General features: G+C 39.5%; 1 protein-coding gene across 3 annotated transcripts in view; it reads left to right on the top strand.

Moving 5' to 3' along the window:
- Positions 1–5,725: 5,725 nt before the first annotated feature.
- Positions 5,726–17,463, top strand: part of PSPC1 (paraspeckle component 1) — a 58,900-nt gene continuing 47,162 nt past the window's right edge. For all 3 annotated transcript variants that reach the window (XR_009420537.1, XR_009420536.1, XM_059494029.1), the window contains exons 1-6: positions 5,726–6,169; positions 7,772–8,073; positions 10,590–10,685; positions 11,696–11,892; positions 15,827–15,911; positions 16,869–16,977. Coding sequence is in view for 1 of the 3 variants with exons in the window: in XM_059494029.1 (XP_059350012.1) it covers positions 5,789–6,169; positions 7,772–8,073; positions 10,590–10,685; positions 11,696–11,892; positions 15,827–15,911; positions 16,869–16,977 (1,170 nt within the window). In the remaining 2 variants the exon portion in view is untranslated. The remainder of the gene's footprint in view (positions 6,170–7,771; positions 8,074–10,589; positions 10,686–11,695; positions 11,893–15,826; positions 15,912–16,868; positions 16,978–17,463) is intronic.

Genomic DNA, 17,463 nt, shown 5'->3' with positions numbered 1-17,463 from the left:
TAATTCAGTTTAAATTTCTTCCCTTGATAAATACAAAATTCAATCCTGGAACTGGAGAGCAAAAGTAAAGACCATAGAGAAATGTCATATACCTTTTCAGATCACAGTCACTGTTCTGATTACAGAATATTTTCAGTCCCAGTGGCACTGTGGAAAAAGTCAATTCACAGAGGAATAGTCTTATGCCCCAATTTGAAAGGAAAACCAAAAGAAAAAACTAGTGAACAAATAAGAATCATGTAAGAAAATTTCCAGAATACATTAGCTTAATTGCAGAGGATACAAATAATCAAATGCAAGAGATACATTTTGCTACAGATTGTAAAAGAGATGATTTGGAGTAAAAGAGAACAAAACCCCCAACCACTGGCCATCTACCATATTCTACTGGATCCCCAACTGAAGCTCTACTGCCTGATGTGCTGACAGGATACCAAATGATTGTTCAGATGTAAATCAAGAGCTGAATATATTTGGGAAATGCTTCCTTAAATCTCCAAGTTCCTGCTTGCCTTAGTACTTTACTGTCATTCATCTACAGAAAAGGTAAAGAAAATATGCTGAAAAATATTAAAAAAGGAGTGCATTGTATGCATTGATTATATTAGTGGAGAAAGTAGCTTTGGAAAACTCAGGTAATGTTTGTTGAGCCTATATGTCCATCTGACAAGTGTCTTCACAGACACATATATTTTAATGTATTTTCAGTCCTTGAGACTAATGCTGTTTCAAAGAATAATACTGACTATTCAAACATGGATAATTCCAAAATACAGGTCTTCACTCACATTAAGGTAGCTATAGATATGGCATGAATTTAGGTGACTACTAACCATATTAGATTAGGTTGTACAGATTTTATAAATGCAATTCATGTACATTTCAATCCGTGTAAAAGCAATGAAAGAAGGTTGCTGAATTCTGCTAGTGTTAAGAAAAGAAAACAGAGAAAGGCAGCCTTCCCACCAAGTTTAAAAATAGAAAATCCAGCTCGTGCTGTCCATCTGGGAGCAGAGAGGTGGTATTATTGTAGGTTTGTCATGTGTATTTCCACTTGAATTATCCACTAAAGCGATAATTCCAGTATTTGTCACCAGATGGCACTGCAAGGACGTGATCCCGTAACCTCTCCTCGTGCTCCATTAGCGGCGCCATGAGGCCATTCCCCGGCAATCACAAAGATGCTCCTTCGGATCGCATTAAGCCTCTCCTCCTCCACCCCTTCTGTTTACCCCCTCAGGCCTGCCGGCACAGCTATGACAGCTTTTAATATTCCTAGCCAGCTGGACTTGGTAAGAAAAGCTTGATACTGGAGACCAAAACCTGCCTAAAGGTAATTAGCCCAGATATTGCCATGAGCAATACTGAAGGCGAGAGATGAAGGTCCCACCTGTGTCAGGTCATGCACAGAGGTTTGCTTCAGTTCCATGGCCTTGCAATTCTGAGCAGGATCCCAGCTCAGGCTGTCAGCCTATCTGCCTGTCTCATTCCCGGCTTTTTCAGTGCAGAATGCTGTGTTTTCCTTTGTTTCCTTTCTCCTCTCAAACAGAGCATCCTGTTCCATGCCCTGATTTGCCTCTCAGTTCTAGTGCTCCCTGATACCTTCTGTCATGGCCTGCCACTGCAGCTTGAATTACAAGTACTGATCCTGTGACTCAACGCAGATTTTAGGAAGTAAAAGGAAATAAACCTGGAAGTCCAGAGATGTATTGAGCACTAAGCTACCGTTGCCTTTTGAGAAGTCAGTTTCAGCCCTATCACAGCTGTCATCACTGGAGTGCTGGCACCTGAGCAATCACATTGAAGCTGTGCAAAGGAAACTACGTGTAGTGTCAGATCCTCATTTGCAGATCAAGGTGTGTAGCATTTTCAAGTTCGCAGCATAAAAAGCTCTCGAGCTTCCTTTCAGAGGTCTGATGCATTCCTTGTATTCAGCAGGATGCTGATATTTGGTAGGAAAGTAATGCTACGATACAGAAAATTAGAGGCTAGGACAGTTCCTTCTGACAGTCTAATATGACAATATGACATAACCTGTCTCTGTAGCAGACAAAATGAAAAATACTGATTTTCACCCCCTTTCTTTTTTTTTCTTTCTTTCTTTTTTTTTTTTTTTTTTTTTTTTTTTTGCTACTGAATGTTCTTCTCAATAGGGCAATAGTGATTGTACTATAGATACTCAGGCATATGCAGAATATTGTCTTTATGCTAGTAAATTTAAATACAAAGCCATCTGTGAGATGATAATCCAAAACAATACATGAGTAAGAAAAGAGAGTCTGGCAGTACATGTAAAGACAGAAATGAAATGAAATGAAATTGCAAAACCCCAAAATTCCTAAATGAAGTGAAAACAATTAAATGGAATTGGAATTACAGGCATGAGCCGAAACTTCACAGAAAGGTTTGTCACGGAAATCTTGAGATTTCATTTCCTTTCATGAAAAGAAGGATTTTCATTTCATGAAAAGAAATTAAATGAGATATGAAGGAATGAAGGGAAATAAAAAGACAGGAAAGGAAAGGAAATATAATGATATGAAATTAAATTGGAAAAAAAATTCTGAAATTAGGCGAAAACAATTAAATGGAATGGAAAGAAAGGAAGTGCAATGAAATGGGCTGAAACTTTGTGAAATTATTTTCATTGAAATCTCAAGATTTCATTTCCTTCCATGAAGTGAAGAAGTCATGACTGTTTTAAGGTCTTAAAATAAATTCCAAGTCAAACTAAATTTTGTTAGTCAAAATCAGGGCTGTCTGTTGTGGCCTTTTGAATGCCAAGTTGAGTAAATTCAGGCTTTCATAAAACCCCTCAAGAATGACAATGAATGTAAATTATCATGTGATTATAAATATTTCTCCCCCATGCTTCTGAAATCACTTTCATGTAGTTCAGCTACATTAAAAACATTAAATGTAACAATACCAGACTAATGGAGAGTGGCTGGAACAGCCTAGGATATAGCTTTCAATGATATGTATTTGATTTAATAAGCCATAAAGATTTCTGTGGATGTTTATAGCTAAAGGAAAACATTGGGACAAGAACTTTAAGGGACCCTTTTTTCTCCTTTGAAAATAATTTTTGGTTAACTGGTGTCAGTGCCAAGGTGTACATGTCACCAAGCCACCAAGACTCTGGGCACTTGGGGAGATAAACTGTCTGGGGCTCTTCTGATGAATGAGTAAATTATTGTGAAATGATGTGTTCATGAAGATGAGGAAGTGACTGAACACAGCAGATATAAGATTCTTTCTGTGTGTTAACTTTAAATGCTTGCCCATGTGCAAATAGCTCCTTCTCAAAAAAGCTAAAACAAGTGCAAGCATTATGGTTATACTGTGAATCTGACTAATTAAGATAGTGTATGGATCCATGAGCATATTAAGTATATATATGTTTTCAGATATATTTCCTTGTTTCTGGAAGGGGGAATTTTGTTGCTCTATTTTACTGAACTATAATTTTTTTAATTGAGGTATTGCTATAGTTAAGGAAAAGTAACAATAGTATGGAATTTGTAAACACTCCTTTCTCTTCCTATTGACATTTTTATAGTACACAGGAAATTGTGGTCGCAATTTAAATGGTTGCAGCTTTTACTACTAACCTGATTTGGAAATCTCTGTTTGAAAACCATGACAGTTTTATTATATCACATTGGTAAAAACAGCCAGACTACCCGGCATCTCCTTTTTTCCATCTGCAGTGTATAGTCACCTAATTTCTAACATGTATTTCACCCCTTTTCATGCTTTATTTACAAAGTTATTGGTTTGGTGTATATTGGTTCCTTTTTTAAACACTTGTGTCTTAACACTTGTTATTGAATCCTAAATATACTTCAAAGCATTGTTCTTTGGACAGTCAAGATGATTAGGCTTTAGGGCTCCCATACTGCTACTCTCATGCCTCCATCATGTTCCTACACTGCCTGACTTCCTGCCTTTTCTATGAGTAGACATCCTTCTCCTATCATCTGTATTTTCTGAATTTCAGAGGTTAAAATCTGCATTTAGCTTGATGCACTACACCCACAAGTCTGCTTCAGAAAGAGGTGGACTGATAAAGCTGGGAACTTGTGTCTTCTCAAGGTCCTTGAACAAGCTCAGAGATAGGAAGAAAGGGACAGATCTTTGTTGTACCTCAAGCGGTACGACAAGACAGAGGAACTTCAAATATTCCACAATAGACAAAGTAACCCCCAAGCACCACATTCATGCCTGTTGTAATTTGTTCTTGAATATCATGCTTGATATTGCTTGTTCCAAACAACAGTGTATGCCACAAAGTAGCTGAAGTAACGACTGACCTCATAACATGGTTTGGACTTTTTCAGTGTTAGAGTTCTATTAATGAAACAATTCTGAGAAACCATGCACTAGTTGTACTACTGGTTGAAACACATGAACCAAGCCAAGCAGCTACAAATCTGGCAGGAGAGCAAACCACAGTCTGGTGCTGCAGATGGGGAACATCCGCAGTCTTTGCCAGAAGAAGGCATGCCCGAGGGAGGAAACGTTTGACTTCACACCTCTCAGAAGAAAGTTGCCCCCTTTATAATGAAAGCTGTTTCTCCGTAAGAAGTTGTCCTGGAAGGAGTGTAACAAATCTGAGTGAAGGCCTCTCTTCACTCAGATTTGTCTCGCACATCTGCTTCAGTGAATGCTTTTTTTGCCCTGTCAGTCTGCAGGTCCTCCCATGCGGCACAGCAGTGCCCGGACAGCCCTTCCTGGCCTGGCTCAGCCAGGTGTGGCCGGCAGGAGCAGGGCAGTGACCGTCCCCCTGTACCCAGCACTGCTGAGGCCGCACCTCGAGTGCTGTGTCAAGTGTTGGGCCTCTTAATTCAGGAATGACACTGAGAAGCTGGAACTAGTCCAGAGAAGGACAACGGAGCTGGAGAAAGGTTTGTAGAACAAGTCCTGTGAGGTGTGGCTGAGGGAGCTGGGGGTGTTTAACCTGGAGAAAAGGAATCTCGTGGGAAACCTCATCACTCTCTGCAACTGCCTGACAGGAGGGTGCAGCCAGGTTGGGGTTGGCCTCTTCTCCCAGGCAACAGGTCATAGGACAGAAGGACATAGCCTCGAGCTGCATCAGGGCAGGTTTAGGTTGGACATCATCTCTTCACAGAAAGGGTAATTAGACATTGGAATGGGCTGCCCAGCGTGGTGGTGGAATTGCTTTCCCTGGAGGTGTTTAAGGAAAGACTGGACGTGGCACTCAGTGCCGTGGTCTTGTTGACATGGCGACATTCAGCCGCAGGTTGGATTCGATGACCTCAAGAGGCGTTTTCCAACCTGATTGATTCTGTGGTTTTTGTGATTCCCACAGCTGTTCCCGCCGCCGCCGCCGCCTCAGCGTCTCTAGTGTCACGCCTGCCTCCCACTACCGCAGGGACCAAACACCCCAGGGCATCACGGCCGGCTGCCTTTCCCTCGGGAGAGAACCCAGCGAGGGGCTCCTCTGCCTGGGGACGCGCTGAGGAGACCGCTGCTCTAACACAACGCGGCAGCGCAGCCGCGGAATCACATCTGTCTCTAGAGGGGGACAGACGGCTCTCCGTGGGCCCGGGGCAGGTCCGGCCGTGCGCGGGAGCGGAGGGGGAGCGGCGGCGGCGGCGCGGCCGTGAGGGGGAGCGGGGCCGGGGCGGGGCTTCCCGCGGGGACGGCACAACTCGCCGGGGCTGGCGGCGGCGCCATTTTGAATTGGCCGAGGGTCGGAGGCGGCGGCTGCCGAGCAGGGTTCCGCGTCCCCCGAGGGAGAAGCCGCGAGGAAGGAGCGGACATGGCCGCGAATAGGAACTTGAAGCAAGTGCGGATCGAAAACAGCTCCCCGGCGGTGCCGCTGGGCATGGTGGGGGGCGGCGGCGGCGGCAACCTGAAAGGATTGCGCGGCCTAGAAGCGGAGAGTGAGGCGGCGGCGGCCATGGCTCTGGTGCCGAGCAAAGAAGGCGGCGGAGATGAGGAGCGGGAGGTTGGGTTCACCATCGATATCAAGAGCTTTCTCAAACCTGGCGAGAAGAGCTACACGCAGCGTTGCCGGCTGTTCGTGGGGAATCTGCCTACTGATATCACCGAGGAGGATTTCAAGCGCCTTTTCGAGCGCTACGGGGAGCCCAGCGAGGTCTTCATCAATCGGGACCGCGGCTTCGGCTTCATCCGCCTGGTGAGGATCCGAGCGGGCCCCTGGGGCTGCCTCTGAAAGCGAGAGGCTTCGGTCCCTCGCCCCCCGCCCCCTTCCCCTCCATTTCGGCGGGTGTAGAAAAAGGCAGCATCTGCCTGTCTTCCTCCTCGCTGCTAGCGCAGGTCCCCCCGCCTCTTCTTCCTTTTTCCCCCTCCCCGTCCGCCTCTACACATACAAGCCAGACCCTTGCATTCAGAGGAGTCTTCCCAGCCCCTGGCGTTTCGGTCCTTGCCTCACCCCATGGCACTTAATACAGTTAATTTTAGAGAATGGACAGGATTGTTTCGAAATACAGCTGCTCACACATCGTGAATACGGAACATAAAATCACGGAGTTGAAAAGGTTGCGGACCGCGGGTTGTTTGAATTACTTGTGCCCAGATAAGACTAGATTTTTAGGGGTAATACAGTATTTGATTAAACGTGTTCGAGTTAAGCATGCAAAAAAACCCGAATCATTCGAAAAGTTTATGATATTGTATTTAAATGGTAATTTAGTATGCGAGATTAGTTTTCACGATTGCTCTGTTTAAAATGCACAGATTTGTATCATTCTGGGCATGGCTTTAGAGTGCTTTAGGTGTCTAGTCATGATTTTTCCATGTATTTTACTGGTTAGAGTTTTTTTACTTTTCGGTTGTCATCTTAAAATACTTGTGGCATTCTGCCATGCGTCTTTTAGCCTGAGAATTCCCCGGCCTGAAATAGCAATTTTATGGAGGAAGTGAGATATACTTACATCTCGTTACTTGTTTTTGCGTGTAATAGAAATTAGATAGAGTTTTTATGTGACCTTCCATTTTCCATTACGTTTAGGGAATATATATATATATATATATTTTAACAGCTTGCCTAGCCTGTTGAACTGTGAAGAAATATATAAAGAATTTATAAATGTCAGGGATTGCAGGTATCCAGCCTGGTGAAGATTTTTGAAGTGCAAAGAAAGGTAGTTGTTGATTTACACAGTCTCACGGATGTGGGTGCAGAAAGCCCGTTAATGTGAGACGAATGAATAGAAGAGCAAAGAAGGTAATTTCACCATTTGTTGATGAAATTTGAATTGGACATTGAAGGCAAGCGCGATATTTTCACTTACTTAAAAACAAAACAAAACCCCAACCCAAAATACCTTAGATCCTGTAATGTTTGAATATCGTTTCCTGCTGTGGGGAGCCAGAGATGCAGAATATAAACATTTGAGTCGGTAAACGTGAAAAGTATCAACTTTGCAACTCTACTCAAAACCTTTATAGAGCAGTAGCATCATAATGAGAATCTGTTAAATCCTCTAATAGGCAAGAAATAATTTGCATCTGTGTTGTTTTTAGAATAAACCATAAGGGGTAATGAATGCATAATGTATTTTTTTCAGTCGGAGGACAGAGACTTTGTTGATTTGTTTGTTGGGTTTTTTGTTGTTGGCTTGATGTTTTGATTGGAGGAAGCAAGTTGGATGATCTTGTTGCCAATATGCTCAAGTGAAGGAAAACATCTTTGCTGCTTTTTGGGGGGAGGCACACAGAAGTGATACTTGCTGTCTTTGAAAAGAAAAGATATAAAATATTTTCTATCTCTATAAAGGAATCTAGGACCTTGGCTGAAATAGCAAAGGCAGAACTTGATGGTACTATTTTGAAGAGCAGACCGCTTCGAATTCGATTTGCTACCCATGGAGCTGCCTTAACTGTGAAGAATCTGTCGCCTGTGGTTTCCAATGAGCTGCTGGAACAAGCATTCTCGCAATTCGGGCCGGTGGAAAGAGCGGTTGTTGTAGTCGATGATCGAGGCAGAGCTACAGGGAAAGGTTTTGTAGAGTTTGCAGCAAAACCTCCGGCACGGAAAGCTCTAGAGAGATGCAGTGATGGGGCATTCTTGCTTACAACGTAAGTTCCCAGGTTTTTGTTTGAAGTTGTGAGTATATCTTCCCGATGTGAGCAAAAGTTGCATTCATGCTATTCCCTAGTTCTTACTTGGTTTTCAAATTCTCTCAAAGCCATGAGGTTAGAAAAGTGTTTTGCATGAATACCACAAATGCTCTTGTTTTGTTTTTTAAAGAAAACCATCTTTCTCTGCTTACTGTTTATAAGATTTTTTTATTACCATATGAGAGTCTGAGAGCAAAATTCTCATTTTTTTCTTGCTCATATGTAATACTACTTTTCCTTCTCTATATAATAAGGCATTTTCTGTTGAGACTTTCTTTTCATTGGTTGAAGTCTTCCTGATCCCAGTAACAGTGACAAAATAATATTCCTTTGTTTCTTAACAAATCAGTGCACCACATTGCTGATATTTCTGTAGACTAAAGAAAGTGTTTATACCTCAAAAATTATCTGTGGCTTGTAAGGCCAGGATTTTCTCGCTGTTTTAAAATGAAGACTGAGATTCTGAAGAGGTTGATATAAGTACCAGTGATATTTGGAAAACAGTCTATTTGAAGGACAAGCAAGCTTGCAATAGCAGCACTTCTCCTGCAGCTCCTATTTCTGTACTTGCCAAAGAGAGTTGTTAATTGCTGCACTTTACACAGTCGCAAGTAACATTTTCAAATGCTTTCTTAACAACGGTGTGAAATGATACATATTTATGATTTCTTTTTATTTCTGTGATTCTCATTGGGAAAATAAGGCTGTGGTTTCACAGCATGAAAACTTGCTGCCATTAATTGGGTTTGGAGTTCTTTTCCTGCCCTGGCTGTGCTATTCTTGAACTTCTTGACAATTCCATAAGCCACTTGTGCTTGCTAAAACAACAGAAAAGCATTCATTTGTATGGGGGTCCATTGCAGTCTGCTCAAGCACAGGAAGGTGCTTGCTGATGTCAGGTCCAGCAGAGAATTAGGCAGGAGAAAATGTTGCCAGGAGGAGTTGGCAGGTGAGTAAGGGGTCTGGGACTCCCAGATCTTGTGTGCTGCTGAACTGACTTGATGGTTACATAGTAAATTTAATCTGAATACATCTTTACTGTTACCGAGAGGAGCCAGCAATTTGTCCTTGTTCCCTGGGTCTTCTTGGCATGAGTAACTGAATGGAAGTGTGGTGAGCCAAACAAGGGAAGTAATGTAGTTCAGTGTTACATTAGTGCTATTCCTGGCGTGAGAGATGTGGCAGGGAAAAAGAAGCTGGGATATGAGGGGAGAGTATTCTTGTTTTGCCAGCTGGATAGATCAGTTGGATTGAAATGACCACCTAACCGTGTCCTGAGTGAATAAAAAGCACTTGATCATTTCATTGCTCAGGTGACATGTTCCCTAAGGCACAGTTGCAAAGATAATTAGCATGAGTCTAAAATGCCGCTAATCTACTTTGATGTTTTGCTTCAGAGTCTAAAGTTTTACCGTTTTAAGTTGAAAACTCTTTGCCTAATCAGAACATTTTCAGTTCTTGTTTAAATGTATCAAAACTAGATATTTAAAACATTAATGTTTTAACATTATTGTTTTACATCATAACATGTTAGCACCACAGTTCAGTTGCATTTAAATAGCAGAGCTGTCAGCAATTGCCATGCAGATGGCATCAGTTGTGGTCTTTGATTCTGGGCTTCATCTTTTTAATGTGAACTTGATGCACAGAGTTAAATATATTGGAGGTCATTGGTTTTGTTTGTTATTTGTTTTTTTTTCCTGGTTAGGGACTGGGGCAGTAGGGAAAGATCTGCAAAGTGAAATAAAGACATGGAACACAATAAACGAGTGCTGATGTTTTGAAAATCTGTCTCTAGTGCTCTGTGATTTGTAAGCTCTGCTCCCAGGACTGATGCAAAGAGCTTTTTACACAATTCAGAGTTTTTACACTGCTCTCTTTGGCTCATGCTTGCCAAAATATCAAAGAAGCTGTTTTCAGCTTTTCAGTCAGGATTCTAATTTCTGAGTGTGTGGTTGTTAAAATAATGGATTTTAAATAACTTAAGTGGAAATGTTTTTCTAATTATCGCTGTAATATTAATACTAAATTATCAAGCTGTTTTCAGTTCTAGAGTAACTTGCAGAACTAAGTTGTAGAAGTCAGTAGAAATATGAATAGGTTGTGCTGCTCTGTTTTGGATTTGTTGCTTTCCCAGTACAGTCATGGCCTCTGTGGTGCCTCACTGATAAAAACAGAAAGGTAGTTCCTTCCTAAATATTTTGTAATTAGTGGTAGATGGTTTTGGTATTTTAAAAAAGCAATCAGAACTGTGTCAAGTAAGTTGTGGTTTCTAGGCAGCATAGCTGGATTTGGGAATAAAAACAATTATTTTCTGAGGGTAATTGTTAAGATTGGGATTCATTTGAATTCTGAGATTTAAGACAAGACACAGGAATTACATGTTAGCTTTCTGGAGTGTTTCTTCGAAATGCTAAAGTAACTTATAACTGCTTCTTTAATGATTCGGTTATTAAATTGAAAATGTTTTCCAGAACACCTCGACCTGTTGTTGTAGAACCAATGGAGCAATTTGATGATGAGGATGGACTCCCTGAGAAGCTAATGCAAAAAACACAACAGTACCACAAGTAAGTTGTGGTTAGCCTTTTTTTGTAAAAGAGTGTTTAAATACGTAGTTACCTTTGTAAATATACACCAATTTTTACTTTGAGTTTGTATAGCAGGAAGTAGTGCTTTTGTATGTTGTGCTGTTTTGGGTCAAAGGATTAAACAGGACCTTCCCAAATTTCCTAATCGTGGTAAAATAGAGACTTGACCTATTACTTTAACATTCTGTGCATTTAATGTAGTAGAGAGATTCTTGGCCTACACTGCAGTCAGTAGGAGCTTGTTGCCAGCAAACGATAGTCTTTTATGGATTAGAGGTGTGGTCTAATCCTACAGAGATTTTGGATACCCACAGATCCTTATGTTCTCTGAATAGCCCCTGAACTGTTTGCAGCCTCCCTGGCATGTAAATCTTTGCAGCTTCCACAGCTGAGGTAAAACATTGAGCATGACATGAGAAAGTGAATCTCAGTCATGAGATAGAAGTCCCCATATCTGAAAATACTAATTTTTAATATTGTAATTTGCCACTCATGTTGCTTGAATCTAAAATGTTGATTTTGAGACTGTAGAATATCACTTCTTAAAAATTTGTCACTGTTAGGTACAATATTAGTGTTAGAATGGGAAATGTGGGCTCATTTTAATGGCTGCAGATTCCAGCTATTATTCTGGGCTGTCTAGTAAGCATTGATGTTTATCTAAATAATTGGTTTAGTGGGTTGACTGCTTGATTTAGAAGGCTGAACACTGTTAATCTAGTGTTGCAGCTTAGTATTTTGTATTGATGTCAATACAAATTTTTATCTTAAATAAATTGAATCTTTATTTGGGCAATTTTTGGAAAAGTGTCTTTTTACTTATCTTAATGTCTGATTTAAGCTTTGGTTTAGAATGTAGTCATCTGACAGGTTGATAAAAAGTGAGATCTACACTTGAAGTGGTTGTGTTGTGTATACATTCTGTGGCTGTTAGAGCTGTTGATCTAAATGTGTCCTTCTGTACCTTTTTACTGCAAAATTTTTATTAGGGAAAGAGAACAGCCTCCACGCTTTGCTCAGCCTGGAACATTTGAGTTTGAGTATGCTTCACGGTGGAAGGCTCTTGATGAGATGGAAAAGCAGCAGCGGGAACAGGTTGACAGGAACATTAGAGAAGCCAAAGAGAAACTTGAGGCAGAAATGGAAGCAGCTAGACATGAGCATCAGCTAATGCTGATGAGGCAAGGTAAAACCAGATCATTTACTGGTATGGAAGTTGTTTTGTCACAGATGGTTTTTTTTGTGTAGCATATTGAGCTGTATACTTGGACCTTTTGCTGGTCACCATTTAATTAAATGCGTTTAACTGAGAAAAAGGAAGGAATAATTCTCTGTACACATATTCCTTGATGATTTGCAGAAATTAATTAAGAATTTTATAAAGAAGTGATTGTCTGTTTTCTTCACTTCCTAAATTTATCTTTAGTAAAAAGTTTACTTAGCCTGTTTTTCCTGAACAGGCACATATGCTCCCAATGTGGAGCCATGCTGTTTTTATAAGGTCTGGTACAGAGCAGAAGGTCTTATGCAGAATATAGTAACATAAAAGCTTACCTATATAATAACATGAAAAGCAGAAGGTCTTATACAGAGTGTAATAACATAGAAAACTGTTTTGAAATGCCAGATAGTTGCTGTGGCACCTGAAATGGCAACTGTTTCTTGGTTTGTTTTCCAAGAAAAACTGTTGAAGCATTGTGTTTCCTTGTAAGCACAGGTGTGTATTAGAGGTGAGGAATGTGCATGTTAATATGATCCAAGATTGCTGCTGACAGTACACAGTGCAGCCCTCCTTGGCAGCTGGACACACATTCTAATTTTGTGTGTATGCATGACTGACATTTTTAAAGATGGTTCAGTGCTTAAATTACAAGTTGGATAAATCTACTGTTGACTTATCTAATAGTTAGTATTTAACAATGCTAATAGTCCAGTTCCAGAACTCATGCTCTTTAATTTCTTTTGAATTTATTCACCTGTTGCTTGGATTTGAGGGCAAGATTAGAGATTACTTTGTCTTAAATTCATGTCTTAATTATGTGTTAAGCTGAGATAAGATTACGGTGGCCTCTTCATTAAGATAGAAGAAATGGTAAAACATGGGAAAACATCTTTGTGTTTTTGGATATTAGGGTTTCTTTTAAGGACAACATGAAGGAAAAGGTATTCTGCTTTTTGAATATTTGTGAAATGCCAGTTTTATATAAAAAAGAGAGAATTATTCCTTCCATTGGAGAGCCACTAAAACATAAAAGCCTGTGGTGCTACTATTCCAGTGGGGAAATACGTTTCTTTTAGTGTAGGAGGAGAGCTTTTCCCCCTCATAGTTTGGTTAGCAGAGTACCTCTTTGGTACCACATAACTCAAAATTTTGTTAGATAGTTGGGTTTCTTCTTGGTTGTCTGCTGACACTTACTTTTCAGAGCTCTAGAGATCAGTAAGAATTCCCTGTGTTTTAATCTTCTCAATTCTTCGGCTTCAGTATGCATGAAAATGAGGTGGTTTTTTCACTTGTATTTATTTTTGGAGATACCTTCCTCTTGTAGCTCTGAACAGTGGGTCTGAGTTCATGCCATGCCAAGAGTATTGCTTATATTAATTGCATGACAGGATTGCAATCCTTTGATTACATCACTGTCACTCTTGTGCCGAGAATGGCACATGAGCAGGCAGGAGGCAGTATTGTAGAAAGAGGCTTTATTCAAGAGAACTGCACGGTTTTTATAGAGTGATATGATACATTCTGTTTGGTTGGCTAGTTAACAAAAACACCTTTCTCATACTCCATCCTTGAGAAGAACAGAAAGATGAAGCAGAAAAACACCACCTGCAGATTGTTTATACTTAACAAGTTATCATAGCCTTACAACTCCCTGAAAGTTCTCACAAGCTGCTGTGAGAAACTTTTGCCGTTTCTCTCTCTCTGTCCCATGGCATCCACACATCACAGGATTGTGTAGAAAGATGCAATGAAGTTTTTAAGGCACCAGAACCTAGAATTAATAGTTTTGTATCCCTGGTGCATGAAGTTAAATTTAAAGATGTATTGAAGTAATTATGAAATATGAAATAAAATAGAAAATGTCATGTTTTAGTTGTGTAGGAGTTAAAAAGAAGACAGGAAGGATGAGCTTACTGGTCCATATACTGTAGCAGGTGAAGGTTGTGTTCAAACTGCTCCACGAGAGCTAGTAAGACTGGAGCTCTAGAACGTGTTGGTTTGAGTACTCAGGTTTTTGTGGTGTGCTATTAATTCTGAAGGTAGATTTAATTCTTCTGATATGTGTAATTTTTCACTTCGAAGTGTCATATTTTGACAGACTGAGTCAGAAGTAATTTGTAAAGCAGAATACGTGTTTCCATGTGTAAGTAAATTGCATGGTATTTCTGATCTATGTACTGGTGGGGTGCATCAAACATTTGTAAATATTCTCTCGTAATAATGGTTAAATAGATTATGAAAATACTGGAAAACGGGACTGAATTTAACCAGAAGCTTAATTTTTGTATCAGTTACATGGAAGCTTGGCATTTATTTTCCATCTTTAGAAAAATCAGTAGTTAAAATTGCTAAAAGTCTTTGTGGAGTTGATATTCCAGTTTGTAGGATTAACTTCTGAGGTGAAAGAACACCTTCACCTTCTGCTGTCTGCTATGTTAGAAACTTGAAGGTAAAACAAAGCCCTTGTCCTTTTATAAGCACAAGAAAATGCAGAGGCTAATGATAATGCTCTCTGTTTTTCTTTTTTTCCCACAGCTGCTTTAGTGCAGATTTTTTTCTGCTCAGAGAAAGGGCCTGTCAATCAAGAATTACCATCATTACAGGTCCTTTAATATGAATGGCTCTTGTGCAGAGTTGGAACCTGTATATCTGTGTTTTCATCCTGCTTATTAGGCTTTCTGCCAAGATTCAGCAGTTGTCAAATGATACTGAATCATAATTTGCTATGTTGAATTTTTAACATACTAACAATTTCAGGAAAGGCAATAAACTATGCTGTGGAGAAAAATCAGGAGAACAATGAGAAAAGTAGAGTGCTGCACCTTAAGAACAAAGGAGAGTAAATGGTAGTGGTAGAGAGAAAGTAGGAAATCTTGGTCCTGTGTGCACAAGAAATAGGGAATGCTGTATAAATTTGGAAGAACAAAGAATTAAAAAGGAAGCATATTTTCCCATAGTGGACAGTGTTGTGTACAAGTTGGAGGACACTGATTTGCATAGCTAAGAAGATATTTTAATTAGTGTAGTGAAGAAATGCATAGAGAAAGGGTGCAGACAAGTTGAACTAAAGCATGAAAGCCATGTAATGGACAGTATTGGAAAATGTTACTTGTGGTTTCTATAAATAGTATCATGTGGCCAATATCCTATGTAGTCAAAAAATAAAAAAAAAAAAAATGCTTTCTAACAAATGGTAAAATTATTATTCATTGAAGAAAGCATAGATTTCCAGGCAGAAATCAATAATGTGACTTGTCAGCAAAAGTAATTACTGTGAGTTATGCCGTGCTTTTTAAGGACATTTGAAGTGCTTCTTAGGAGGCTATGGCTGTGCCTTTTTTGTGGGGTTAAACTACTAGTCATTTGTACGTTGCAGTAAGCAGAGCCATGATAGAGCTTCGTGGAGCTTCAGCCTTCCTTCATGCACCTGAAATTCGTATGACTTCTCTTGCTCTGATGTGTGCCATGCAGGGGTCTGCCGTAGGTAGTGGAGAGTGTAAAAGTCCATAAGTATTGTAGTGGTTTTCTTGGTAGTGTGACTTTAGCAGTACAAAACCTTGTGAGAAAATCGAAAATTTCCTAGATGTAAAACCAGGATGTGATTTAAGGGATTAAGGGAGGTTTTTTTCCTTTTCTTTGAGAACTTAAAACTTTGTTTCTGTAACCTGCTCTGGGGTCTTTGCCCATTTTGTACTTTTCTATGTTTGTAAGCCACAGATCCAGTGTTTTTTTTCAAGTACTAGACTTAGCTTTATGGAAAGAGATGAGTTAAATGCATTGAAAATTTGGTTTAAAACCTTGAATGTTAGAACTGTAATCTGACAGTAATAACATATTTTGTGTTGCCACGTGATTGATTGACAGCTTTTATATTTAAATGCACTTTTAATCCCGTTAGATCTCATGCGTCGTCAGGAAGAATTGAGGCGCTTGGAAGAGCTTCGAAACCAAGAACTTCAAAAACGCAAGCAGATACAGCTGAGGTATTTTGTCTTCTACTGTGCACAAGTGTGGCATGCAGCCACTGTAGGCCTGCATGAATTTAGATATGTTAGCTCAACTGGCTTCTCAAAAGCATAATAGGTGATGTTTCTGACAATATAATGCAATATAAAAGATTATTTTCGAGTGTTGCTTGATTTTTTTCACTTATTTGAGCTCTGCTAATTTTGTTGTAAATTTCTGTGATGTCTAAATAGCATTGAAATGTCAGCCTATTTTTTTGTTTCATATTTCTTTTAACATGACCAGAGCATTGCTGTAATAGATAGGAACATACTTCTAAATTTTATGGGGAGCTGATCTGCATGTAGAATCATAGCATTGCAATCTTATATTCTGATAATGGGATTTTTTTTTCACTTGATATTCTAGTTGTTGAAAACAGTTTTTCTTTTGGGATTTGATTCATGCAAATAATTGTTTTAATGCCTCTTCTAAAGTTTAAGAAAATAGGCATAGTCTCTTCATATTGATTTATACTCTTTGTTAAATATCACAATAAGTGTCAATAAGGTAAAAAGATAAAACAGCACAAACACATCAATAAGTGTCAATAAGATAAGATAAAACAGCACAAACACATCTCAGAATTAAAAATTGTGTCTTTTGGCACTGTTGAAATGTTTTAATCCATAGTGGCTTCTTTAAAACTGGAATATTTTAACTTGTTTACTGATACTAGCTGGAAGAGTAGGTATAGAATGTATTGGTATTGAAATTACTTGTATTCCAGTTAAAAAAAAAAACAACAAAAAAAACCCAAACCAAAACTGCAAAAGTACTCAGACTCATCAAGTTGAGTAGATTAGTGCCTTGCACTGTGCAAAAAAATAAATAATGGCCAGTTTTGTTTATATGCTTGATCTTACCTCCGAGGCTGAGTACAAACCTAAACAGGTCAAGAGACTAAGCTGACATAATTTTGAAAAATACCCTAGGCATGAAGAAGAGCACAGACGTCGGGAGGAGGAGATGCTACGCCAGAGGGAACAGGAGGAATTGCGACGACAGCAGGAGGGAGGATTTAAGCCAAATTTCATGGACAATGTAAGTACAGTTCTATGGTGAAAGTCCAAATTGCAAAAGAATTTTTTCATTATATTATTTTTATACTAGTTATTGAACTGCCATCTTCTTGTTGGCTGTTTTCAATTCAGTATTTCACTGTTCCCTGAGCAAATTGCTGCATATTCAGTAGTGTAGTTACTCTTTTGTATGATGACATCACTTGTATTTTTCCAACAAGCTAGTGATGTAACACTTCCATCAAGTGAAGGTGCTCAGATACTAATTTTTTTTTACTTGGGAATTGAAATGTTTCAGTAAAATAATTTTTCTAAGTGGGAGGTGATAGGAATCGCCCATCCTGATGTGCCCTGCTCTACCTGAAGATTTAAATTTTAAACCAGTTAAAGCTGCTAAGCTTGTTTGAATTACTGGTTTTGGTTTATGCTTAACTTACTAAGAAAGTTTTCAGAAACAAAAAGGGCAATATTAATTTCATATGGAGCCTAAAATCACTCTCCCTTTTGA

Source organism: Ammospiza nelsoni, chromosome 2 (assembly GCF_027579445.1).
Source record: "Ammospiza nelsoni isolate bAmmNel1 chromosome 2, bAmmNel1.pri, whole genome shotgun sequence".
In the NCBI taxonomy this organism is placed as follows: Eukaryota; Metazoa; Chordata; class Aves; order Passeriformes; family Passerellidae; genus Ammospiza; species Ammospiza nelsoni.
The sequence above is the reverse complement of the archived record's forward strand: the minus strand, read 5'-3'. Positions and strand labels throughout refer to the sequence as shown.